Here is a 26,155-nt window from a genome sequence, read left to right on the forward strand (position 1 = left end):
ATTGTAGCCATCGACGAGAATATCGAATCTGGAAAAGAAAAGACGAGGAAATCTATCTACAGGAAAGGGGGCTTTATCTATATGATGTTTGGGTACCTTCTTGGTTTGCTCAGATGGCGGCGTTTGTCGATATCAGCCACGGAAATGTCGACTGTCACAATCACTCTCAAATGCAAGGTGGCGTATTTCAATGATAGCATGCCATAATAGAATCGCATTCTTTTTTGTGCTAGTAGATTGGCCCTTTTGCCAAGTGAGTTGCTAGCAAACTCCATACTTTCTTAGTGAGTTTTTATTCCGTGAATAATCTCATCTGTCCATCGAGCTGTGCGAACCCTTTTGGTGACTCCCACTTAAAATCTATCTTTACTCCCTAGTCTGTACCTACATTCCAGTCCGTCCCTACTCCCCGGTCTGGCCCTACTCACCTCTGTCACGGGCTCGGACTAGTAGATACTAACGAAATGATATTTCTATCTAAACTGGTGTAGCCGTCGACAAGAATATCGAATCTGAAGAAAAGAAAAGAAAAGTCTATTTACACGAAGAAATCTTATATGGTTGTGTGTAGCCTCGCTAAGCAGTTGTTTGTCTTGATTGCTTTCATGGCATTGTGTGCCATAAAGGCGCTGAGCTGAGCCAGCACAAAGTCGCTGTTCATGATGACAAAGTGTTCCAAAAGCATCTTTCCACCCTCTCCCGCCCCAATCATCGTCTCGGGAAATGGCTTTGGCTGGGAAATGCAACATCCCATGATATGAATATCATTGTTGACACACAGTTCCATTCTTCCTAATTGCAAACTTGGGAGGCTCCTCGGTTACCGAGGCATGTGGAATTTATCCAGATTGACAGAGAACATTGAGCTAGTAGTCGCCGAAGGGTAAGTAAACCCCATGTATATAAATCAGTCCCTGAAGACCGGAGACCCAACCCACGAATAGCGCTCTCGGCCATTTACATAGGCCTCTCTTTCCTCCTGAGTCTGATATAGCACTGCCAACTCCAGCCCTGGAATTTCCAATTGAACGTCCTTCTCCGTTGACTCGGAGCAAAATCCGACAATAACCTTTTCCAGATTGGGAAATTGTTTCTCGCGGACATCCCCAACCTTTTGTAAGTGAGGAATAATCCGTGCATCAGCGTACAAGATAGTCAAGTGCTCTATTGACGTCGGAAGCACGTCCACCAGCTCTGGTCTTTCTTTGTCAGCCTGAGGATTTGTGGGATACGCCTCCATCGCGTCTGACTGTGGATGCAGTAGCCCAAGCAGACTGTGCATACCACTTCGAAGCTTCTTCAACTTGGTAAATTGCCGCAGCTCTGTCCCCATGTACCATTCGCGAGCCGTCAAATCGTACAAAGGCAGCTTCACATGGTCATCGTTGTACAGCATCGTGAGCTCCTCAAGCGTGTCTATATGGCGCTGAAGCTCTTTCACAGCCTCCTGCGGCCTGAAATGTTCCTCAAGATCACGGACTTTCCCAAAGGTATAGTTGAACGTACGGAGCGTTCTGCAGCCCTGCGTAAACACCCGCATGGCATCCATTCCCATACCGCTCTCGAGTATGTGAAGATGCTCAACTGCAGATGAGCCATCTCGGAGTCGAGATGGACTCATACTATCATCGTTTAGGTGCACGATTTGCACCTCGTGTGTCATGTTAAGAACGCCCCCATACTCATGACAAGGTCCCACGGGAAACGCATAGTCTTCAGTTTCTATGGAGAATCGTCGGATGTTTTCAAGGCTGGAAAATTCGCACGAATCGGCGTGGTCAAGCAGCTCACATATCAACTCGCAGCTCTCAGGCCGGTCTAGGAACAGATTCTTCAAATTGGGTAGTTTGCAGAGTATAACAGCAAGCATAGGATCGCTGTATCCTTCTCTGATCCCTGCTTTCAGGCGATCTTTGAATTCGGCAGGAAGTGGGAGCTTTGAGACTGCTGATTGGAACAATTGGATATCTTCCTCTGAGATTTCGCGAGGGTCATCTTGGGTTACATCCGCCACGCGAAGTTCTTCAATGTGGTTGGCTAGGCCTGGGTTGATGAGTATAGTCCGCAGGAATGGGTTGTAAGGTTGCTGGTTGTATTTGCGGTAGCTTCTCCAAAGACGCGGGGTGGCTAGTTGGTGGATTTGTTTGCACGTCCGAGATAAGCACGAAAGATCAGATGGGCTCAGGAGACCAATTATGGAATAGAGAATCTCCACGGGAATGCGAAAGAATCGTGTCATATTGTATCTCGTAGGAGTTTATGCGTGTAATGAAAAAAAAAGTATTGGATCAAGTGAGGACGGTCTTTGATCGTGATGTGTGGGTTTTGGTGTTTGAGCATGACCGCTCATTTAGCGTATGCAAAATTTTCTTCATTTCTTGGCACTTTTTCACATCAAACACACACATGTCTACTCCAACTTATTGATTGCACTCTATTTGCCATATTATACTCTTTTTAGAATTAATAAAGCCTTTAATATGCCGAGGTAACTCATACATATAGATTTCTCGGTGGTTAGTTTGCTCACTTCTCAGAAAATATCATTTTCCAGACGAACCCCCCAGCAATGCGGCCCTTTCCTCTCATGGTCTACCTGCTGAAACACGTGCTCGAATACTACGTCTTATGCTGCTTGGATGGAAGTTCCAGGATATAAGCGAGGAGTGTCAGGTTTCTGTCCGTACAGTGTACAAAATGCAATCCAACCTACTCCGATATGGCAGTATACGGCCCCCCAGCTGCGGAAGTTAGGCCGGGCAAGGAAGCTGTCAAATGCGGATGAGGAGGCTCTCTTTGAATATCTCTTGAGTCAGGGTTGGCACCAGCAGGATGAGCTCGTTTGGTGGCTATATAATGAGCGAGGGGTGCATATTAATCAGTCAACCCTCTCCCGCGTATTCAGACGGCGTGGATGGACTCGAAAAGAACTCCAGCGAATATCATTAAACCGCAGTGATGAGCTCCGGCGGGCCTATATTGATGATATTAGGCAGTTTGGCGCTCAAGATCTCATCTTTATAGATGAGTCTATCTTCAATGAGAAGACTGGTTGGCGTCATCATGCCTATGCCCCTATCGGGCATGAAGCTCGCTATGAAACTGACATCCAACGAGGCAAAACCTGGAGTATATGCGCTGCCATGTCATTAGATGATTGGCTTCCATGTACTGGGATAAAAGAAGGTTATTATCGCGCTGAAAACTTCATTCATTGGCTCCAGAATCATCTGATTCCTGCTGTCAACCAGCATGGTCATGGGCGGCCTATGGTGATAGTGATGGATAACGTCGCCATTCATGTACAAGAGGAGGTTACACAGTTGATAGAATCATCTGGCCATATAATCCGTTATCTGCCTCCATATTCGCCTGATTATAACCCGATTGAGTTGACATTCTCGGTCTTAAAGGCATGGATGAAGCGAAACTGGCCCTTTTATCGCCGTACATGTCAAAGCTATGGTGAATTCTTGGAGATGGCTATTAGAGATAGTCGTTGCGGTCGATATGCTAGGAGCCAGTTCCAACATGCTGCTGCAGGCGTGTATATTGAAACTGAAAAGCTTGATGAATTTCGTCGATTTCTAGCTGACTATGAAGCCGAGCGAATAGATCAGGTATATCGCATAAATTCCGATCCTTCAATGTCTGTTTGATGGCCTAGCTGACCCAAAGTGGCAATAGCTTGAAGCTCTTCCTCATGAGCTTCTTTCTGACGCCGAACATCACGTTTGAATGCCTGCAGCTCCCGCTGAATAAGGCGAGTGAAGCCATCTGAGATGCCTGCCTTTATAGCACGCTGATACATGGGGCTGGCGTCATCCTCCATGTCCTTTAAATCCTGTATCGTCCAATCATTTTGAAATACAATCTCCTTCACTTGATTCCACTTCTCTTTTTGGCGTGGATTTGGCGTGTTGACATTCTTCCAATAGAAAAAAGACTCAAGCAGCTCATACTCATCTGTTGTCTCATCAATTGGGCTAGAACGGCGTTTTTGGGATGCCCGAGAGGCCGCCTGAGGAGTAATTGGAGCGCGAGGATATTGCGCTGCAGGATATTGGCCTGAAATAGGCATCATTGGCCGGGGAGACTGGCCATGGCTGTATGGCATGGCTGCATAGTGGGGAGGCATGTACATCAAGCGTGCATGTGCCAGCTCATGCTCACGTCGTTCTTGCTCCATACGCCTTCGCTCATTTCTCTCCTCCCTGCGCTCCTGTTTTTCCTCCAGGGCATCCATTTGATCATACATACGAGCCTCCAACATCCGCTCATGCATTTGCTGCTGCATTTCAGCTAATCGCTCAAGTGATGACTTCGTTTGTTGGATAAAAGTTTGGCGGGCTGGTTGGCGGGACTGTCTATTTAAAGCACCCTGATGCTCCTCCCAATAGCGAAGCATTTTGACCGGAGGATTTTGAATAGTAGCTTCACCATTTGATATAGCATTTGCCCATGCTTCATGCTGTACAGCAGTGATATTAAAGTGCTTTGTACGCTCGGTTGGATCAGGAAAGCAGTAGTTATCCTTGTTTGTGCAATTTGGATCGTGACAACGCCAACGGTCCATCAACTGGCGTTGAAAGTTGCCAGCAACACGAATGGTATCAAGCCGAGTACTATGCTGCTCTTGCAGGCGACTTGATCGATTTTGGCGCTTTTTTGGAGGGAAGGAAGGGGGGAGCTCGGTATGTCTGAAGAAGGGGGCTCTGGCTGCCGTGAACGCTTCGGTGTTGGTAAGATGGCATCACACTGGACGTTTATATCGAAATGGGCTTCAATCATGCCTGTCCGATGGCGACTATGGTGTTTATCTATAATTGATAGTATATGGCTGCCGTTAGCAGTGTCAAAATCATCAAAATCATGGTGGGTGGTGCCACCACGCCCAGAAGAGTGTTTGACGGTAACTCTCCGAGCCATGATTTGATACTCTTCCTCTCCAACCGTTGGAGCAATGGCACTTAGAAAGGCCTTTTCAACATCCTCCATATTGAAGGAACGGCGCTGACTATCAGGCAAGCTCTTCTTCACATATGGCTTCTTGTTGATGCGAATATTCAGGATGATGCCTACAGGATAGTCTGCAGCTCTCATGGCATCCTCTAATGCTGCTTCCAAATCTGAAGTCTCAACTTCTCGAGGCTGCCGTTGTACGCCTTCTGGATAGCGGCGCCGGGCTTCATCTAGAACACGTCGTCCAATAAGCTCTCTATACTTCTCTTTGGCATCATAGAGCGCCCGGGCAGAGGCCTCCTCTTCAGTATCAACATCCCGGTCATCTATGGAGGGTAGATTGTCATCCTCATCAGCACTCCCCTCATCATCCATTTGTCCACTTTCTTCGTCTTCTGGACCATTCTCATCATGATCCTCATTCACCCCTTCTTCATATACTTCCTCTTCATCATATGAGGCCTCTGATGCCTCATCTGCTTCAGTGGTTTCAGGCTCAGTACTCGTAGAGGCAGCCCTACGGTGCAAGGCTTCCTTTTGAGATGACGCGTTGGATTTGGCTGCAGATGATGGCTTCGGCTGGGCATTTTGCAGTGCAAACTGCACTCTTTTTCCAGGAGTAGCTGAACGGCGTGCCTGGGGGGTTGTAGAGCGTCTATTCAGAGTTCTTAAACGTGTTTGCGGCAGCCCAGGAGACGCATCGGCTTCTTCATTTGCACGTGCAGCTCGAGCGGCAGCTGCTCGTCGACGTATGGCTGCAGCTTTAGTGGCAGCAGCACGAGGAACATATACCCCATTGGTATTTTTCCTCCCTTGATAGCCTTCCTCCGGAGGGGGGGATATGCGAGGAATGTGCGTTTTCCGAAGGTCATATACGCGTTGGGGGGCTGGCTGCGGTGTTCGGGAGGCTCGCTTGGGTGGCATGGCTGATAGAGAATATCAGGTGTTTGAATAGCTTCAGATTGGACAAATTAGGCAACTTGAGCTCTTTAAATTGTGTGTCTAACGGGGTAAATGAACTAGAGAGTATACATGTGTATGTTTGGCGCGAAATCGCGCCAAGAAATGAAGAAAATTTTGCATACGCTAAATCTTATCTTCTTTCGCGTTACTTGATCGCTGTACCGCCCCAGGGTTTAGTTAAAATAGATAAAATAAATAATCAAAACAAATAAAACTAACTAAATCACTAGGAGGGGCCCAGCACGCGCCAGGCGGGTTGAGATTCAGCCGAACCAGTCTAGTGGGGGCTGTCAGCCTTGGGGGTGCCCTGGCCCCCACTCTCCACTCCCTGGTGATGTACCCTAAACATAACTTGACCCAGAGCTATAGCAAGTTTTTTTTTTTTTTTTCCCACTAGTTCTAGCACCTGTTTATATTGGGGAATATGCCTAATCTTTCGACAGGCATGCTGCCTGGTGATAGAGCCCTATCGAACAATGAATGCCTCGCCCGAGATGAAGACCAGGCGCATTTTGCTGAAGATTCCGATAAATTGGGTGAGCCTGCATTTTAAACCTGCGCAGGCTTATTGGCTCTTTTTTCAGTTGCGGGCTTCAAACAGACCATTGCCGCCCCGGTGGGCGAACTACAGACACGAGCAACGGGGACTGGAAACAGCGACTGTGACCCAATTGAAGCAACGCTCAATGTCCGCGGTGAGGATGCTCTCACCTTCGATGCTGACTGCTGGGCGATGCTGTGTGGAGGAAAAGATCCAATTATGTGAGTGGGGAAACATATGTGACATGGCGGTCGAAAGCCAAATTGGCTGATTTGGTCTGGAAAATGCAGGCAAAAGATTGCAGCAAAGTTGAGCGACAAGAATCGTTATGTTGGCACTGGAAGCGCCGCCTCCAAGCAGCCCTTTAAAAACCCCTTGTCTCACGGAATAAAGGCCCTTCCACCCACTACTATATGGGGTCTCAACCAAGACTGGAATTCCGCTGAAGAATTTCCATTTGCATCAACGGTTGGGGGTGGACAAGGGTATGTTCAATTGAGATCCACTGCATTTGATGAGTTGAGCCGGGTTTGCTGATATTATGGTCCATTATAGTGCCTATCTATTCCCGGTGAACAAAAAGTCGCAGGACGAGCAGGCGACCGCGCTTTCTACATTCTATTCCTCTAACAGGATCAAGGGTTTCAATCCAGCCGACAAAGGCAAAGCTGGCGCCGAGGATGGAACATGGTTCACTATCAAGAAGTTTGCAGGAGCTCAACTAGGGTACGACACTTGAACGTGCTTGATAGAGGCCTATATACTGATGCAGCATCAACAGACCCTACTGTAAAGCTTACAATGACGACGATATCAGCGTCTGCCACAAAAACACTGCAGATCCCCGGTGGGGCTATGACCCTGGCGAGTACGCGTATGTTTATGATCACGCATCAGGCACTTTCAAATACAAAGGGAAGTGATTGGTTCCTGATCTGATTGCCTGAGCTGCTGCTCTTGTGACTAAACCGACATCCAGACAGCCTACAGTCGTGGGCTACATTTTATTATGATACCTTTTGTATAACTAGCATGCATTTGGCGTTTATTGCTTGTTTTGTTGTTTTTCTATTGCATTGGGTTTTGCATATTTTGACATATATCTTGAATCACAAATTTTGTTTACACGTTAATCCAAATTTAAGCTTGCTATTGATAGTCATTTAAGTGGCCCTATCCTGAAATATTGATCGCTAAGACGCTTCTGAATACATTTCATTTGTTCTCAATCCATGAGCAACTCTCAAGAGATCCTGATGTAATTGATCTGCGTTAGCTGATAGTTCGTCATTGTTGAGATAGATGGTGAGTTTGATGGCGATGAGTTCACTATCATGGTCATGTTAGGCGCGGTGCAGCGCCCCCTAGCATAGTACGCTACCATATATACTGTTCTTGGGCCATGATGAGCAGATACTCATTGTAAGAGGTCTTCATAGCCTAGCGGATAAATGCACGTGTCTAGGCGTTGGTTGTAACAGGTCATTCAAAAAAACACACCGCTGCCTCCTGACTGCCAGGAGCGGCTACGGCGACTTCGCAGAATATCATGAGCGCTTTGAACACAATGAAGCCCTACTGACATGCGCATGCAGCTGCAGAAAGGAGCCCTCCTATTCCTACTACTGCTGTGCAGGCCGCAAAGCAGCAGCACACCCATGGGGGCGCCAGTCTGTGGCAGAGATCCTCAGCACAAAGGCTGGTGCCACCACCTTCTCAGCTTGGCTGAAGATCCCAGTTCTATACAGTACCGACGCTATTAAACTGTCAGCCTCATCAAATCTAGGGACCATGAGGCTTACCTCTGGTTCCCCCTTCCTCATTTCTCTCTATTTCCCTTTGTCTGTCCTCTCTTTGCCCTCTTCCTCTTCTTGCTTTCCCATTCAAACCCAAAGCCCAATTTGCTGTCTGACAGCCATGAAAACCCGAGCAGCCCCCGCGCGGGGGACTACCTGTATTTAGATGATGATGGTAGTTACAGGCAGTTCTGATCTGCCCGTCGTAATGTCCCGCTTCGGGACCAGGGATTTTCTTCTTCCACTTCCGAGGAAGCGTGGAGATACCCGACCCTCGACGTTAAATAGATACACACACACGTTCTCTGGGGCAGTGTCCAAGGCTGATTTCTCAGAGTCTGATGGTATAAAGGACAACAAACCCCTAGCTAACATCTTCTCCCTGTTCAATTCATACCTATCATACAATAAGTGAAAAGCAGTAGTGACGGGTTTACTACAGTCAAAAGCCAAGCTGGAAGAATTTGAGTCTCCTCCTCTTCAAACTCGCGGTATCTTCTTTGTTTCCTCTGGTTCTCAGTACAGAACTATACTGACCACTACCCAGATGAGCTCCTTCAGAGACATGCAAATCACCAAGCAAATTACATTACTGGTCTAAATTCAGAGCAGCGACACTGTGATGGCTCAACGCTTCAATGCTGCCTCAGTAACTGATGTCAACAAATGCCTGCCATCCAGGTGAGCAAACAAAGAAGCACTTAGCGTGGCCACACAGCCCATGGATAAAACCCCTTTTCGCCTGTGGATAAATCCCTCCTTTTTCTTTTCCTCTCCAGGTTCGATAGTCTCGTCGATGGCTACTAGTTATTTAGTTTAGATATGAATATCATTCGTTTTATCTACTAGCTACCGAGCCCGTGACAAAGGGACCCATAACTGCAATAGTAAGCAGCAGCCAGCCTCATAGTTAAAGTGGATCGCGCAATTTCCAATTAAGCAACAATAAGAAGGTCTCAATTGTTCAGATGACCCGTGCCACCCTATAGCTGCAGGGGATGAAGAGAGGGGAGTAGACGTACGGCACCATACTGGAAAAGGGCAATCATCGGGCAATGCCGCGCTAGTGAGTCACATGACTCATTTAACGGTGTCGGAATATAGAGGTTCCTTACCGAACAATACCAACTGATGCCTGATTGATGCCTCGCTGATATCATTTTATTATTATTTAATCAAGTTTATTGTCCATACCGAGCCTCAGAGCTATGACAAACCATGCTTCATGGACTCGAGGCTAGTAGTTATTCTACAATCTGTTGTCCCTATGAGTTCCTGAGGCAACACCCTTCTATAATCTTTCCGATTCTTTTCCTCGCCCCAGATCGCCTGTATGCGTAGGGCTTTCGAGCGTGGTGCTCTCCTTGTGTTTCGAGCAGGATGGGTGCAGCCTAGGCTGACTTCAGCTTAGGCTACCCTCCCTGCTATCCTTCTCCTGTTCGAATTGCCTTCTCCAATGCTTCCAATCCCCATTCATCATCTCTTCGGGCCTTTTCCGCCGTTCGCTGTAGGTGTGCTCGGGGTAGAGCTATGCTGGTACTGGCGAGGAATCGCAGCAGCGCTCTGGTAGCTCTAGGCTCACCTAAAAGTCGTCCTTGTGGATGTTCTTCTGCAGTAGTGGGTCTCATGACTCCGTCTGTCTCGAGGTCCTTGTAGAGCCTGTTTCGTTGATGTCGCCATTCCCGACATTCAAAGAGAAGACGGTGTGTTGTTTCCCTTGACATACCACATCCCTCACAGGTTGCATCCTCCTGGACCTGGATCCGATGTAGGTGTGCTCTTATGGCTGCATGTCCTGATTTCAGCTGAAAATAGCGACTTGCTAGGTGCTTGGGGGCCATTGCCGCTGCAGGGTCAAGCCGCCAGTTCTTCTGTGGCCTGTATATTCGTTGACCTTGTTGGGATCGCTGTCCAAGCTCCTTAGTGAGCCATCTTTGCCTTTGTATTGTGATGGCCTCTGTTCGGGCTCTACAGATGAAGGCCAGAGAGATCTCTCTTGGGCCTTTTCCTGGAGGCTTTTTGGCTGCTTGCTTTGCTGCCTGGTCGGCTCTCTCATTCCCTTCTACTCCTGCGTGTCCCGGAACCCATTGGATAGTGGGTTGGTGACCTCTGGCATGTAGTCTCTTGGCTATAGCATGTGCTTGGATCACTAATGCTTGACCTGGCCCTGGCTGGGTGTGTTGCAGCCTTGCAATGGCGGCTTGGGAGTCCAGTAGGATAGTGATTGGTCTTTGATCTCCCACCTTTTCTGCTACCTGGAGTGCTTGAACGACTCCAAAAAGCTCCGCATCAAAGACCTCATGTGCCTTGCCCATTGGGACCTCTCGGGTCTTCCAGGCACCTCCTGGCTCTTGCCATGCAAGTCCTGCTCCGCACCTGCCATTCTCTAGTCTTGATCCGTCTGACCAGATTGTTAGTCCAGAGGAAGATATTGAGCTGCCACTAGGGCCTCTGGACCTGGTGGTATTTCTATTTGGCCTGGGAACTGGCTGCTGATTGTCTGTGTCGTGCTTTCAAAGCCTCAGATGGGTCCACTGGTAGGATATTGGCTAGTTGTCGAGCTAGATGTTGTCCCAGGGACCATGGGCCCCGGTTGCTGCTGTCAGCCCATTGCCGGTTCCCTGGGGTCTGCTCTCCGGGCTGGGTATGCTGATCCCCTTCTCGGAAGCTCACTGGGAGGACCTTCTTAGCCGGGTGGTTTTCCGGTAAACTGAGCAGCCGGGTAGTATATCTCAACTGTCGGGCCTCCAATAGGGCCTCTGCTGGTGCCAGGCCTGCTTCGCGAACTAGTGGCCCTACAGGAGTGGATTTCAACATGCCAGTAATAGCACGGGCCTGTCGATTGATCATCAGCTGTTCGCTGATATTATATGGCGTGCTCTTATTGCAATCATTGCAATCGCTTAGTATACTCTATAAGGTAGTCGACGGTCTTATATAGGATCCCAGATAGCTTCATTTCACAGGAATCAGAGACCTCGACCATAGATGCTTGATACGTAACTAATTAACCTATTAAGCTGAATCAGCAAATTATACATTCTAATTTGAAAAGTTATGCATGCATGGGTATTCGATGGGTTACCCATGGGTAGTGGGTTCACTCCCATGGGCGGGAAATGGGTGCTACATTGGTACCGATGGGCCTATGGGCATGGGTAATGGGCAGAGACCTCTACCCATTAAGTACCCATGCCGAGGTCTAGCTGGCTGTGTAACTGGTTGAACTGGCTGAATTGATGGAATTGGTTATTGTATTAGTTGCGAGGCCTCTTCCACAGTTAAACCATCTTCATAGGGTATCTGCTGATTCGAACAGGTGCGTTTTTGCAGCTTTTTCTCATTCATGGTTCATGGATTAGCATTTTCCTTTGCTAATAGCACAGCGATATGCATTGCAAGCTGGCAACCTCTAATGTGCTGATTTAGCGCTGGATTTGTAGGACTTGGAGGGCTGTTGGACGTTGATTTAGGAATGCTTTGATCGAAGAAGCTTTCTTGTGTAGTTCAACAATATTTTGTGGTGTTCTTGGTGTGAAATTGGTGTGAAAACGCTTGATCTGCTGCTTGGTCGGCTACCAGGGAGTGTAGGCGTTCGTAGAGATATATTTAGCTCTGAAAACACATGCTCTGCATTAACTGGTACTAAACCAGCTGCTGTAAAGCTATTTTGATATTCTTTGATTTAAAGGTCTCTCTGCACACTTCAAGATATGCTGCTAGGGAATCTAGCTTATCAATGTGGTTGCAACCTGTGCGTGCTTAGTCCTCCACTAAATGATCATAGGTGTGTTTTAAGATAGCAAAACACCCTATATCAAGTGGTTGTAGGAGATGAGATGAATGTACTGGTAGACAGAGTGATATAATAGCATTTTCACCGCAGATTTGATCAAATTGTGGTATAAGATGGCTATCATGGCCATAAGAATCATGAGTTGATATTTTCCTTTCGTACGTTAAGTAGTGGCTGGAATAAAGAGCTTTTGAAACAATCGTCTATCTTCATCAGTAGTTTACCCATTTGCAGAGACCTCAAAGCGCCAGTCTCCTGGAAGATCATCAAACCATCCTTGGATAAAGCTTTTGCCTTTGAGAATCATGCATGGTGGAAGCACCCATCCAGATGCATTAGTTGACTCAACTACAGTCACCCACTCGTGATTTCCACGCTGTAAACCACTCGCCGACCATAGTACTCAGCACGAGTAACCACTTTAGCAGTAAAAATTTGGCTCATTGCAAAGCCTGTCTCATCAAAATTATATATATCCTCTGGCAAGATACCGTTTTCGGTTATAACATGTTGAACGGTGCCAAACCACCTGTGTAAGGCCTTTGGATCCTCATTTTGGGCATGTTGGTAACCATAGCGTCTTGAATATCGTGTATGAAGCTCAGCTCGACGCTTAACAAATCTTGACCCGATTTGGGCCAAGGGGAGTAGCAGAACCACGTTTTGCAAGGAGAAGATTGGCCATTTCTCGCACAGTAGCAGGCTGAGGTGCTGCTCCACATGCATCCATAGAGAGTACCCATTGTGTAAGTGAATACTCCTCTGTTTCAGTCAATTTATGGCTGCTAGTGCGAGTATCAGCGCGAAATTGCTGCCCGTCCAGGCGGCGTAGTAGGGTAGTTTTTAGGGCTTGAAAATGTTCTGCAATCCCGCGTATAGACGCAATAGTGCCATTTTGAATCTCTCTAATGGCTAGTAGGATTCTAGCCTCTTGTTCGCAAGGTTTTCGAGAGGTTCGGGAGCGTTTTGGTGGCATGGTGGGTGTTTAAAGAAAGGGTAGAAAACACGCGAAAACGCGTGTAGTGGACCACTCGGTGGTGAAAGAAGTTGTAAAGAGATACCATAGATGGCCGTTAATTCAAGTGTTCAGGGCTGCTAATCTTTGTGCTAATTTGGTAAACGTATAACTATGCATCTATACGAATGCATTGACCTATGCGCAGACTATTCGATGCATAAAACTCTGTTTACTAATATGTATGATGACAGCGTCTCGGCGATAAGTGATTTGCCTTCCTTTACTCCGGCTTCATACTCCAGCAACATTATACTCTTCATTCTCAACTGCGATGGCTTCAAACCAATTCCCAGCATGAACACCATAAGCAGACCAGTCCATCTTCTCTCCCGCTCCCGCCCTCTTCGGCCACGCCCTCTATCCCCCATAATCCCAAAGCGCTTCGTCGGCATCCCCCCCGCCTTTCTCCTCGACGACTACATCCCCCGCTACCAACTCCTAACCTCCGTCGACGCAGCGAAGAAACGGTCGCGGGCATATGCGCACCTCCGCGAATGCAATCTCTGTCCGCGAAAGTGCGGCGTCAACCGATATGAGACTACAGGGGTGTGTTTGATCGGGGCGGAAACGGCGAAAGTGAATGTGATTGCACCGCATCGGGGGGAGGAGCCGTGTATTCAGGGATATCATGGGAGTGGATCGGTGTTTTTTTCGGGCTGTAATTTGCGGTGTGTTTTTTGTCAAAATCATGTATGTCTCCACTTGTGTGGTTTGGTAGATTGACGCATACTGACGGGATGTTTATTAGGACATCGCACATCAACGTAAAGGATTCGATCTTACGCCGGAAGAACTCGCGGAGTGGTATATGAAGCTTCAGATGATAGGAAATGTGCATAATATCAATCTTGTCACGCCGGAACATGTCGTCCCCCAGGTGGCGCTCTCGATTCTTGCCGCGCGCGATATGGGCCTCAAGGTACCGATTATCTACAACACCTCGTCGTTTGACTCGCTCGAATCCCTGGAACTACTTGACGGACTTGTCGATATTTACCTTCCCGATTTCAAAGTATGGAAGAATAGCACATCGAAGCGATTACTGAAGACGGATGACTACACTGCAACCGCAATGGAGAGTATTAAGGCCATGCATGATCAGGTTGGAGATTTGTCATTTACATCAGACGGGATCGCGAAGAAGGGTGTCCTGCTGCGACATCTCGTCATGCCCGGGAAGGAAGACGAGGGGCGGGAAATTATGCGTTGGCTGGCAGAGAATGTGTCCAAGGATTTGTATGTGCATATTATGGAGCAGTATCATCCGGATGCGCATGTGGGGAAGAAGAAGCGACTCGCGAAGAATACGCAGGGTGGGGAGAGAGAAGAAGTGAGATACGCAGAGATCAATCGCGCTATAAAAGACGAGGAATTGGGAAGTGTGAGGGACGCTGCCGTCGCGGCAGGTTTGTGGCGGTTTTGCGAAGTGGATGAAACTAGTAGTGCCTTTCATCTGTGAACTATCTCTATCGTCCATGAATATTCTTCGGCAATATGTTGGGCATTGCAATACTCTAATATTCGCCACCGATCGATTACCAATAGGATGCATACTCAGACCAGATGCATTCAATTGACCCACAGTTTCTGCTGATCCTTTTTGGGAATAAAGACTACTCTTGTCTTTGACAACCTGATTGACCAAAATATGGGCCGCCAAGTTCTCGACATGATTGATTATCATCGAGAGCAAGTTTAGAGTGATTGTCAAAGCAAAAAACTGGACTCGTGCCAGAGTAATGGCCAAAAATTTTGCTTTTGATACTGGAGACTGCTCTGGAGAAGGGAATGTTGGAAGTGGCACGAAGATTGATTGATCCTGCCCGGCACACTTTGGACGAACTGCTCGAATATGAGAGTTTTCTCCCGACAATCCAGGACATGGCGAAGGGGTACAACGGCGACCTTTTTCATTCAGCCTGGACTGATTGTCTATGGGTTGCTATCAAACTTCCGAAGAGCAGATGGATGGCAGAGATGGTCAATGATGGATATCTGAAACGAATGGTATCCGAAATCCTGATGTATTTCTCTCGTATCGCTGAAAAGACTCACATGCTACCTATGCTAGAAGATATTGTCTTTCGTTGCCGGCCCCAAGAGTTTACTGTGGACGATATTCCGAAATGCGTTTGTCGTTTGCCAGGAAAGCACGTATCTGAATCCATCCGCTGCCATGCAGGAGGTTGGATCGGATTTGCTTAACTTTGGGGCGGTATTAGAGGTTAACAGTTTGGATTTGGCCACGACGCAGATGCCCCTGTGGAATAGTCGAGTTAGCCGGTTTCTGAAGATCTGTTGTGGTAGAAATAGGAGTGTTCATGCTTGCTCGATCAATCCATATCTGACTACCTAGACCTATAGCCTATAGTCCGGCTTCCTTGACTGGTTGATATTGATGAATCTAGACCTATTAGCCCCGCATGTTGCTTCGTTGATTAGCATTTACAATGTGATTGTCTGGCCATATGACTTGCGAATGCTCGATTGTCTGATAGTTGGCTATCTAACAGTTCCAGGCGAACCTTCCGCCTAAGACTACGGGATCGCTTAGCCCGGCTGAAGACCAAAAAGGAGCTCAAGCGCAACGAGGGCCAACGGCTTGTAACAAATTGTACATATTCCAGATTGGGTATACACGGACCACAAGGAACGTTACAACCCAAGCTGATATCTCCAGTTCCTCCACGCGTCACAAATGTAGATCATTATGATGAACAGGGTTGGTGGCGTCAAAGCGCGGACACCACGTCCGATATTATATACATAATACGTAGTACTCTGTACTGTAGTCGCAAGTTCAGCCTCTTTCGCTACTATTACCCTTTCGTGGTAGCATAGCGAGAATACAAGATTCACGCTACGGCGATACTATATGGCGCCGTCCGTAGAGGATTTTCACCCAAAAACTTAGCAGAGCGCCAAGTTCGCCTAAAAAGTCTTCGCCAGGTGTACGCACATGGAAGCGCATTGCCAAGAATCCCCTTAAACCACACTGCCTTTTGAGTCAAACGAACCGTGGAAAATCGAGCCACATGAAAATAAGAATAGAAGAAACATTACGACACCCGACAGTCACTGACCCGATCGTCGAGTTGCCGGGGCAAGGCACCTTCCCTAAGCGGTAGTGCGGCTCGGCTCAGCCTTGTGCTTGTATACTCGAAAGAGTAAACATCGACACACAGCCAAACCACCATGTAGATCGGTGACCGTGTATTTATATTCACTTTGGGACGGGTTGGCCGCGATTGTTTTGGTCTTTTTCAACTGTTTCTTTCTTATTCAAAGGCATAATAATATCGGTGCATATAATGAAACGCTATCGGCTCTTCGATTTGGGCCATCCAACCCGCCACTCATGGTCATTACAACGCATGCTTTGGACCTCTACGATGTGCTTCTGGGGCATCGTTATGTTCACCATGTGGTTTGGCATGAATTCGGATCGCGACAATGTACATCCATTAATCACCCAGATGATTCCCGCCGGCCACTGTACCTGCCAAACCTCGACGACGTTCCAATGCGCCGACTGTCTAACTTGCCTGGCATCTTCGGCCCCATCCCCCGCTGAAAACGAGCACCAGCAGCACCAGCAGCAGTCCGCCTTGTCGAGGTGGAGATTCGAATACGGCCGCGACGATCGCAACATGGGTCTTGGGCGGGAACAGTGCCACTCTGCTTTCCCGGGTTTGTTTCAGGATGTCGTCCGTGCCGGGGATTACTGGCGCGCACAGGGGGGTATTACGAAAGAGGATTTGGATGCTGTCTCACTGGAACCGGGGATGGCGCGCGCGATTATCCAGCATGGGGAGTTGTATATTGTCGCTGCGCGGGCCAAGAACGATGACCACCGTCGCAAGATTCTGGCGGCGTTGTCGTCAATGTACCGCGCTTTAACAGCTAGTCCGGAACGTGCAACCGAAACCATCGAATTCATTTTCTCGGTCGAAGATCGCGTCGACGATGTTTACGGTGGTAGCCATCCGATCTGGGTACTTGCGCGAAAGGCCTCTGAGCAGTCCGCGTGGTTAATGCCTGATTTCGGTTTCTGGGCCTGGGAGCACTGGAGGCAGCACATCGGGCCGTATTCGCAGGCTGTTGACCGGGTGCGGGATATGGAATCTCAACTGGGCTTTGAAGATAAGGAGAAGAAGCTTGTCTGGCGGGGGAAGTTGAGTTTTGCGCCGAAGTTGAGACGAGCGTTACTTGATACGGCGCGGAATGAGACTTGGAGCGATGTCAAGGCACTGGACTGGAGCAGCAAGGAGAACTGCATGTCGCTGGAGGATCATTGTCGGTATAAGTTCATTGCACATGTTGAGGGTAAGTTCTTTCCGCCCTGGTTATATCCTAGGACAGAAGCTGATTCAAACAGGTCGCTCCTATTCAGCATCGCTCAAATACCGACAAGCCTGCCGCTCCGTCGTGCTCGCGCATAAACTCCAATTCATCCAACACTATCACTACCTCCTGGTCTCGTCTGGACCGCAACAAAACTACGTCGAAGTCGAGCGCGATTTTTCAGATCTCCCCAGCAAGATGAACCAACTACTCCAGAACCCCCGAGCCGCTGAGCGCATCGCCGATAACAACGTGCGCACGTTCCGGGAGCGATATCTGACACCAGCAGCTGAAGCGTGCTACTGGCGCGCATTATGGGACGAATATAAGCAGGTTTCGAATGCGACAGATTCGTTGTCGAGGATGGGAAAGCCTGCTGTGGAACGAGGTTTGCGGTTTGAGTCGTTTTCGTTGCTGGAGAGCAGCGAGATGATGAATTATTATCATGTTCATCAGTTATGAGTTACGAATGATACCCCTGTATATAGTTATGAATAAATGAATAGAAACATAAATATGCCTATGTGTTATGCTACTATGCATGTGTTGTACTACTATGTATAGATCACAGATAACTTAATCTGATCTCATCGAATCTCACCACTTTCTCTCAACCTCTCCTCTTACGACACCAGGTTCTCTGCCCCCGGGGGCAACTTGAACACTGCTATATTTTACCACCAGAAAACGCGATATGAAGCCCATCCTCGCCATCCCAGCCATCTCCCTCCTCGTCTACCGCGCCTGGTCCCGCAAGTCGCTCACTCCGTTGGGCCTCATCGCCGCCGCGCTGACAGCTGTCGCCCATGCCGTTCATCCCTGGTCAGCGCCGTTCGCCCTGCTCGTTGTGTTTTATATAGGAGGGACTAAGGCTACGAAGGTACAGATACTTGTGTCTACTATGTTATCTGATAAGAAAAGTTAACGAGAGTAGGTGAAGCATGACATCAAAGCCAGGAAAACACTCTCCGCGACCGGGAGCGGGGGCGGCGACGGTCAACGGAATCACATACAGGTCCTGGCGAACTCGATCGTTGCGTCGGTTTTGATTTTGTGGCATACTTGGATACTCAAGAGTTCTGGGGACGATGGGTTTAGTCTTGGACGGATGACGCCTATCGCGGATGTGGTGGCTGTTGGGATAGTTGCGTATGGCCCCATACCATACCTTTGGATTATATATGTGCTAACGCTGTCTACGCATAGCAACTACGCCGCCGTCGCCGCAGACACCTACTCCTCCGAACTAGGAATCCTCTCCAAATCTCCCCCGCGCTTGATTACCTCCCTTTCCCTCCGCGTCGTGCCACCGGGGACAAACGGCGGCGTAACAGCGAAGGGACTGCAGGCTGGTGCTTTGGGGGCTTTCACGGTGGCTGTAACTTCTGCGGTGTTATTGCCGTTTCGTTTACCCGGCAGTGATGAACTCTATGTGAAGGAGCGGCTGCTGTGGGTTCTGGCCGTGACTGGCTGGGGCGCGCTGGGTAGTCTTCTTGATAGCGTTCTCGGAGGATTATTGCAGGCGAGTGTTGTAGATAAGAGGACGGGCAAGGTCGTTGAGGGGACTGGTGGGCGGAAGGTACCGTTTCGTATCCTCATTATCTCTGTTGGGCAAAGCTAATAAGACCGTATAGGTCCTCATCCATCCCTCCTCCTCCCTACCAGGCGGCACCAGCGAAGCATCCTCCGGCCTACAGGGCTCGTCCGAGAACCTCCGTCTGCGCCAGACAGAAACCCTCGCCAACACCGCAACGCTGAGGGGTAGTCGGGCTACGCAGTCATCGGTTGGAGAATCGGCGGGAAGGGCACATGATGAGGAGCATGAGAGTCGGCGAGTGGAGAGTGGAAGGGACTGGTTGGATAATAACGGGGTGAATATGTTGATGGCTGTGTTGATGAGTTTGGGAGGAATGGGCGTTGCTAGTTTGTTGTGGATATAGTCCAGTAACAAGTCTTGAGGTTGAATTGGATTGACTGAATGGGAGGAGGGGATTAAAAAATAAAAAATCGAGAAAACAAACACTTAAAAAAAATGACCAGACTGGGGCTCGATCCCAGGACCTTATCGGAATCAGTTACGGAACTGTTAACGATACGTGATAACCAACTACACCATCCGGCCAATTGTTAATACAATGGTAGTTTTATTTTCTGTAATCAGCAAGACTCAAAATAAATTACCCAAAATCACAAACAGAGCAAACAAAATAAACGCGACAAACACGACAATACATGCAAATATGGGGAGCCAAGTCAGCGAAACACTTCAAACACTGCAAACACTGCGCAATCCTCACGTCATTGGCTTCTCTACATATTCAGCTCACCACCAATGCCATTATGTGGAGCACTGCAAAGTCTGTTGAGAGTTGAAAACATGTCCTGTTGCTCTTACTGGTCTATAAAACTATATCGGCTGGAGACGGACGCTTCACCGGCCGCGGTGCATCGGCAACCGCCAATCTGATACCAGACAGGGTAGTATTCCCTTATGCCACTGCCGAACATTCTGCGGGGCATTATATCAATGTTGACGCAGCTGACTGTTCAGCTTTCAGGAACAGACCGGATGGTAGTGTAGAGCAAGTTCTCGTTGCAAACCAAGGTCCCATGTGTCATGATGTTTGCATTCGGACTTGGCTGGCCATATCCGGAAAGGGCTCCTTCCTGGACGGAATACTTTTCCTCTACTTTTCTTTTCTTTCCCCTTCGTCTGTATCTAACTCTCTTCTTTCCGGCTCCTTCTCCTCCCTTGTGGATCTGTTACTGCCGTTGATTGGAGTTTCCCGTGTATCAACTGCATGATTTTCTGTACCGCTCCACTCGGTTTTAATGAAAGTCTGAACTCGAACTTTCTGATAGATCACCTGTCCTGCGTCCTGTGTCTTGTATAAAGAAGGGCGTCCTCTCCGGTTCCAATTTCATATATGATCTGTACCTGAAGTCGAATTTCTCCGCTTTCCCCTCGTTGACAATTGACACGCCCACTTTGAAAATGTCTCCGTCACTACGCTTACCAACGGATGTCCCCATTGTCGATATCCGCCAGAGCAACGTCAGCTTCTCTCTGGCAAATGATATCCACAAGAGCATCAATCCTCCTGAGGGTACACCTCGGTCAATGCCCACCATGCTGCTTTACGACGCCGAAGGGCTCAAGCTGTTTGAGCGCATTACCTACTTGGACGAATACTACCTGACCAACGCGGAGATTGAGGTCTTGACGAATAATGCTAGAAGGCTCGTTGAGCGGATTCCGAGTGATGCGCAATTGTTGGAGTTGGGAAGTGGGTAAGTTACCTTTCACCAATGGTTCCGGGAAAGATCAGGCAGAGTAACATATTCAGAAATCTCCGGAAGATTGAAATCCTGCTCAAGGAGTTTGAGCGTGCGGGCAAGCATGTCGACTACTTCGCGCTCGATCTGTCCTTGTCTGAGCTCCAGCGTACCTTTGCCGAAGTCTCGACCGAAGAATACGAACATGTGGGATTGCACGGTCTGCATGGTACCTACGACGATGCTATCACTTGGTTAAGCGCCCCCGAGAATCGGACACGACCAACAGTGGTTATGTCAATGGGCTCGTCTATTGGGAACTTTAGTCGTATAGAAGCAGCCGAGTTTCTACGACGTTTCGCTAAGCTCATGACGCCATCTGACGTGATGATTATCGGGCTGGATGGCTGCAAGGACCCGAACAAAGTATATAGAGCTTATAATGACTCGGAGGGCATCACTCGTCGATTCTATGAGAACGGTCTGGCACATGCGAACGATGTGTTGGGATATGAAGCGTTCAAACCGTCTGAGTGGGAGATCGTGACCCATTTTGATGCTGTCACAGGACGACACCAGGCCTTTTACTCTCCTACCCAGGATGTCACTATCAACGGGACTCTGTTGCCCAAAGGCGAAAAACTTGTCTTTGAAGAAGCGACTAAATATGGCCCCGAGGAGCGAGATCAATTATGGAGAGCTGCTGGTCTGATCCAGGGGGCAGAGCTGGCGAATCGCTCAGATGACTACCGTAAGTTAATCAGCCTGTGCCAGAACCCCGCAGCGGGGATGCGTGGCCCTGCAGGTTATCTGCAAGAATGCCTGGCATAAATTATCTGTTATGTATTGCTCAGTAAAATCCATGCATGGTCATGCTGACTCTTATGATTCGTTGACAGATATTCACGTGCTTTCGTCAGCAGCGCTTGACTTACCGACACACCCTTCCCAGTATGCTGCACATACAATCCCGAGCCTAAGCGACTATCAATCATTATGGACTGCGTGGGACACTGTAACAAAGTCCATGATTCCTCGCGAGGATCTCTTATCCAAGCCCATTAAGCTGCGGAATGCGCTCATTTTCTACCTGGGCCATATCCCCACATTTTCGGGTAAGTGGTTTCTGTATGCAAAAAAAAAAAAAAAAAAAAAGGGGGATGTAATAGTTAACAAACTACGTAGATATTCATTTGACGCGGGCGCTGCGAAGCAAACCCACTGAGCCCAAGAGCTATCAGGTGATCTTCGAGCGCGGCATCGACCCGGATGTGGAAGACCCTGAGCAATGTCACTCCCACAGCGAAATTCCGGACGAATGGCCGCCTCTCGGTGAGATTTTGGATTACCAAGAGAGAGTCAGGAGCCGAGTGAAATCAATTCTGGAACGGGAGGATCTGGCCCACAACAGATGCCTTGCCGAAGCTCTCTGGATCGGCTTTGAACACGAGATCATGCACCTTGAAACCTTCCTTTACATGCTTCTTCAGAGCGAAAGAACACTTCCCCCTCCCGCTGCCGGCCAGCCGGATTTTGAAAAGATATTCCTCGACGCCAGGAACGAAGCGAAGCCGAACAAGTGGTTCACTATTCCCGAGCAGACTCTGCCCATTGGCTTGGACGATCCTGACGAGAGCACCGTACCCCGTGCTTCTTTCGGATGGGACAATGAGAAGCCCTCGCGGATCGTGACAGTACATGCATTTGAAGCACAGGGCCGCCCTGTGACAAACGGCGAATATGCCAAGTATCTGCAAGCCAACAAACTCCGCGAGGTGCCAGCATCTTGGACTCTGACGCATGGAAATGAGAATTACCCGATCCCTGAAGCAGTCAATGGAAGTAGCGTCGCTGCCACGGAGGATTTGATGTCCAACTTTGCAGTGCGCACTGTCTATGGCTCTGTACCTCTAGAGCTTGCTCAGGACTGGCCGGTGATTGCTTCGTATGATGAGCTCTCCCAGTATGCTTCGTGGACGGGTTGCAGGATCCCGACTTTTGAGGAGGCTAGGAGTATCTATAGTTACGCGGCTCGGTTGAAGAAAGAGAGGCAACACAGTATGGCAAATGGCTACAGCAACGGAGCAAATGGTGTCGTAAATGGAAACGGCTATACCAAGAGCTCCCAGCCAGTATATATTGATCTCGACGGCTGCAATGTTGGGTTCAAGCACTGGCATCCGACGCCCGTCGTTCAGAACGGCGAGAAACTCGCCGGCCAGAGTGAACTGGGAGGTGTCTGGGAGTGGACGAGCACACCGCTGGCTCCTCATGACGGCTTCAAGTCTATGGAAATCTATCCAGGATATACTTGTAAGTGCTTGCTTGATCTTGTGGTTTTAGATTCGAGTGAATTAACTCGAGCAGCGGATTTTTTCGATGGAAAGCACAATGTCATCCAGGGTGGCTCTTGGGCTACCCACCCCCGAGTTGCAGGAAGGACAACCTTGTAAGTCTTCCCCTGGCGTTTAAGCGATCTGGCATCACTAACTTGCTGCAGTGTGAATTGGTACCAACATAACTACCCCTACGCCTGGGTAGGAGCACGCTTGGTGCGCGATATCTAAGCATCCCTGTAATGTGTTGAAGCTGTGTTTACCTAGACTACACGTTAGTGCAACTATCGTTCCGTATCATGAGCTACGAACCGGAATTGTATCTTTTAGCATTGTATGGCCCTATCGTAGCTGTAGATCCCTATCAAGCCTTATCAGCCAGCCGCCGCCATTACCCCGCCACAGCGGGGGAGCTCCGGTAACGTACTCTGTAGTTACCTCCCGCTCCCTCTTTACACTTGTACATACCTCTCAGCATTGGATTACCAGAATAAAACCACAATGTCTACAATTACTACCATCTCTCCCTCTACGAATCAGCCGGTCGTCACTCGCACCGGTGTCACGGCCGATGACCTGAAACGAGTGGCCGATGACGCCCAGGAGGCCTTCCGGTCATTTTCCCAGTCGACCACCCTCGCCCAGCGCCAGGAATTCGTAACCCGTGCCATGGATATCCTCGAGAAAAAGAAAGATGTCCTCGCCCGCGAACTCACCGAACAAATGGGCCGCCCAATTGGCTTCTCCCCCGTCGAAATCGCAACCGCCATCAAGCGCAGCCACTTCCTAAACCGCGTCAGCAACTCCGTCCTGAATGAAGTCGTCCCCGGCGAAGAAGAAGCAGGCTTCAGACGCTTCATCAAGCGGCAGCCTATTGGCGTCGCGTTTATCATCTTCGCCTGGAACTATCCCTGGTTGATCCTAGTCAACAGCCTGATCCCCGCGATTCTGGCTGGAAATGCCGTGATCCTTAAGCCGTCGCCGCAGACACCGACCATCGTGGAGCAGATTAAATCTGCATTCGAGGAGGCTGGGCTTCCGAAGAATGTGATTCAGTTTGTACACTGTGGTGAGCCTTCGTTGTTGGAGGGGCTGATTCAGTCGCCGAAGGTGGATCATATTTGCTTTACGGGCTCCGTGGCTGGTGGTCTTGCTGTGCAGAAGGCCGCTGTTGATCGGATCGTGAATGTGGGCCTGGAGCTTGGAGGGAAGGATCCTGCGTACGTGCGGGATGATGTGGATATCCCCTGGGCTGCGGAGCAGATTGTCGATGGGGCTGTTTTTAACAGTGGACAGAGCTGCTGTGCTATTGAGCGCGTGTATGTGCATAAGAATATCTACGAGCCGTTTGTAGAGGAGGTGAAAAAGGTCCTGAGCAACTATGTTGTTGGTGACCCGTTTGATGCGAAGACGCATGTCGGTCCTGTTATCTCCAAGCGCGCGAAGGAGACTATTCTCGCGCATGTCGCAGATGCTGTCGCCAAGGGTGCTAAGGATGAGACGCCTGCAAATGCGACTTTCGAGAATACGCCCGCTGAGGGTAACTATGTCAAGCCTACTCTGCTGACCGGCGTCAACCATGGCATGGATGTTATGACGCAGGAGACCTTTGGTCCTGTTATCCCTGTCATGAAGGTTGAGGGCGATGACGACGCTATTCGGTACATGAATGATAGCGAGTTTGGTCTTACGGCTAGTATCTGGAGTAGGGATATTGAGGGTGCTGAGAAGTTGGTTGACCGGGTTGAGGCTGGCACGGTTTATATTAACCGGTCGGATTATCCTAGTCCGGTAAGCATCCTCGCACAGCTTCCTTTGACTGAGAAAGTGGAGTAAAGGCTAATATGGCATGTATAGGACCTTGCATGGACTGGCTGGAAGAACTCCGGACGGGGCGTTACGCTGAGTCGCTTCGGGTTCGAGCAGTTTGTCAAGTTGAAGAGCCACCATATCAAGGCTCATCCTTAATCAGACAAAATTGTTCATGAGGGGAAGGGGATTAGCGGCGTCCGACGTATAGTCATGTTTACTTTTCGACAAAGCTAATAAACAATCCTTTCGAAATAACTCGTCGACTCTGATCGCTATGAAGCGCTGAAGGAGCATAGAACAGAAAGACACCATGCAACGAGAATAGAAAACAACGATGGAAACAACAATGAAGACCACCAATCATGACAGTACCACAATCCTTGACCGTGTAGAAGCGATTATGTATTAGGTCTGGCCCATATTATCCTGGCTTAATGTCATCGGTCAAAGAGCTGGTAAAACAAATTGAATATGCAAGTTATAGCTCCCCTACTGTATTGTCCAGTCTCCATCTTGCTCCCATAATCCACCCTGGGAGACTCGTTAGATGGCTGTTGGCCGAGACTACGATTGAAGAAACGCACTAGGAAGTCCTGTTTTCCCCCGCCTCCCTTTTATAAGTACGCCTTGCCATCGAAGATCAACTAGACATTCCTTCCTGTACATTAACTTATCTCATTTGGCTTACAACGCAAACATGCACCTACAAATGCGCCCCGACGATATATCCTGGAACAAGCCGAAGAAAAATCCGACAACTGGCTCCCTATTTCTTGAGCTTGACATCTTGAGATCGATCGCAGACTTCATCCTCAGATGAGCGGAGGCAATGCCACCGAGTTTACTATACTCAAAAAAGGCTCTTATAAAATCTCTTGCGGATGAAGTACCGGAAGGATGCCACCATTATACGCTTCTCGCAGCCCGGCGCCATTTTTCCCCCGAGGAGAAAGTCGAGAATGAGGTTGCTGTGATGCGATTTCTCGTGGACCAGACATCTGTCTCTGTTCCATTTGTTCTTCAGTCTGGTACGAAGAATGACTAGTTGCGATCCCAGTTATCATTGAGTTGAGTGAAGAGGGATCTCTCCGAAATGGTTCAATCGTAAAAACTTGTGCAGAGCAATGCATTTCTATCTTCAATCCCCAGGCGTATAACCCAGCGGCTGTTGATATGCTGAAGGTTCATCCTTGATCAGTCAAATCAGCTGATTATCAACTGATTATCAGAGGTCATCAGAGATAGAAATGCATCAATGGCAGACAGATACGATCATTCATTCTTCATGACCACTGTCATTCCGCGAACCAG

At 48.7% G+C, this 26,155-nt stretch overlaps 9 protein-coding genes across 9 annotated transcripts; 6 read left to right on the forward strand and 3 right to left on the reverse strand.

The window, feature by feature from the left end:
• Positions 1 to 907: 907 nt before the first annotated feature.
• Positions 908 to 2,239, reverse strand: ACHE_60444A (F-box protein; the record flags this gene model as incomplete). The annotated part of the gene is made up of 1 exon (XM_043281618.1): positions 908 to 2,239. One exon carries the CDS (start codon positions 2,237 to 2,239, stop codon positions 908 to 910), a length of 1,332 nt encoding a protein of 443 aa, XP_043139080.1.
• A 1,377-nt stretch (positions 2,240 to 3,616) lies between these two features.
• Positions 3,617 to 4,408, reverse strand: ACHE_60445A (uncharacterized protein; the record flags this gene model as incomplete). Its single annotated transcript, XM_043281620.1, has 1 exon — positions 3,617 to 4,408. One exon carries the CDS (start codon positions 4,406 to 4,408, stop codon positions 3,617 to 3,619), a length of 792 nt encoding a protein of 263 aa, XP_043139081.1.
• A 167-nt stretch (positions 4,409 to 4,575) lies between these two features.
• On the reverse strand, positions 4,576 to 5,886 carry ACHE_60446A (uncharacterized protein; the record flags this gene model as incomplete). The annotated part of the gene is made up of 1 exon (XM_043281621.1): positions 4,576 to 5,886. One exon carries the CDS (start codon positions 5,884 to 5,886, stop codon positions 4,576 to 4,578), a length of 1,311 nt encoding a protein of 436 aa, XP_043139082.1.
• Positions 5,887 to 6,349: 463 nt separating this feature from the next.
• On the forward strand, positions 6,350 to 7,389 carry ACHE_60447S (uncharacterized protein; the record flags this gene model as incomplete). Its single annotated transcript, XM_043281622.1, has 5 exons — positions 6,350 to 6,461; positions 6,510 to 6,687; positions 6,757 to 6,951; positions 7,022 to 7,192; positions 7,248 to 7,389. 5 exons carry the CDS (start codon positions 6,350 to 6,352, stop codon positions 7,387 to 7,389), a joined length of 798 nt encoding a protein of 265 aa, XP_043139083.1.
• A 5,981-nt stretch (positions 7,390 to 13,370) lies between these two features.
• Positions 13,371 to 14,535, forward strand: ACHE_60448S (putative pyruvate formate lyase activating enzyme; the record flags this gene model as incomplete). The annotated part of the gene is made up of 2 exons (XM_043281623.1): positions 13,371 to 13,766; positions 13,825 to 14,535. 2 exons carry the CDS (start codon positions 13,371 to 13,373, stop codon positions 14,533 to 14,535), a joined length of 1,107 nt encoding a protein of 368 aa, XP_043139084.1.
• A 1,852-nt stretch (positions 14,536 to 16,387) lies between these two features.
• ACHE_60449S (uncharacterized protein) lies at positions 16,388 to 17,882 on the forward strand (the record flags this gene model as incomplete). The annotated part of the gene is made up of 2 exons (XM_043281624.1): positions 16,388 to 17,402; positions 17,455 to 17,882. The coding sequence occupies 2 exons, from the start codon at positions 16,388 to 16,390 to the stop codon at positions 17,880 to 17,882; spliced, it is 1,443 nt and encodes a 480-aa protein (XP_043139085.1).
• A 232-nt stretch (positions 17,883 to 18,114) lies between these two features.
• ACHE_60450S (DUF92 domain-containing protein) lies at positions 18,115 to 19,360 on the forward strand (the record flags this gene model as incomplete). Its single annotated transcript, XM_043281625.1, has 3 exons — positions 18,115 to 18,300; positions 18,355 to 18,999; positions 19,055 to 19,360. 3 exons carry the CDS (start codon positions 18,115 to 18,117, stop codon positions 19,358 to 19,360), a joined length of 1,137 nt encoding a protein of 378 aa, XP_043139086.1.
• Positions 19,361 to 20,415: 1,055 nt separating this feature from the next.
• Positions 20,416 to 23,263, forward strand: ACHE_60451S (DUF323 domain protein; the record flags this gene model as incomplete). Its single annotated transcript, XM_043281626.1, has 6 exons — positions 20,416 to 20,711; positions 20,768 to 21,447; positions 21,596 to 21,811; positions 21,882 to 23,009; positions 23,064 to 23,145; positions 23,197 to 23,263. The coding sequence occupies 6 exons, from the start codon at positions 20,416 to 20,418 to the stop codon at positions 23,261 to 23,263; spliced, it is 2,469 nt and encodes an 822-aa protein (XP_043139087.1).
• A 270-nt stretch (positions 23,264 to 23,533) lies between these two features.
• ACHE_60452S (aldehyde dehydrogenase family protein) lies at positions 23,534 to 25,000 on the forward strand (the record flags this gene model as incomplete). Its single annotated transcript, XM_043281627.1, has 2 exons — positions 23,534 to 24,823; positions 24,890 to 25,000. The coding sequence occupies 2 exons, from the start codon at positions 23,534 to 23,536 to the stop codon at positions 24,998 to 25,000; spliced, it is 1,401 nt and encodes a 466-aa protein (XP_043139088.1).
• Positions 25,001 to 26,155: the final 1,155 nt, after the last annotated feature.

Source organism: Aspergillus chevalieri, chromosome 6, assembly GCF_016861735.1.
Source record: "Aspergillus chevalieri M1 DNA, chromosome 6, nearly complete sequence".
Classification (NCBI taxonomy): Eukaryota; Fungi; Ascomycota; class Eurotiomycetes; order Eurotiales; family Aspergillaceae; genus Aspergillus; species Aspergillus chevalieri.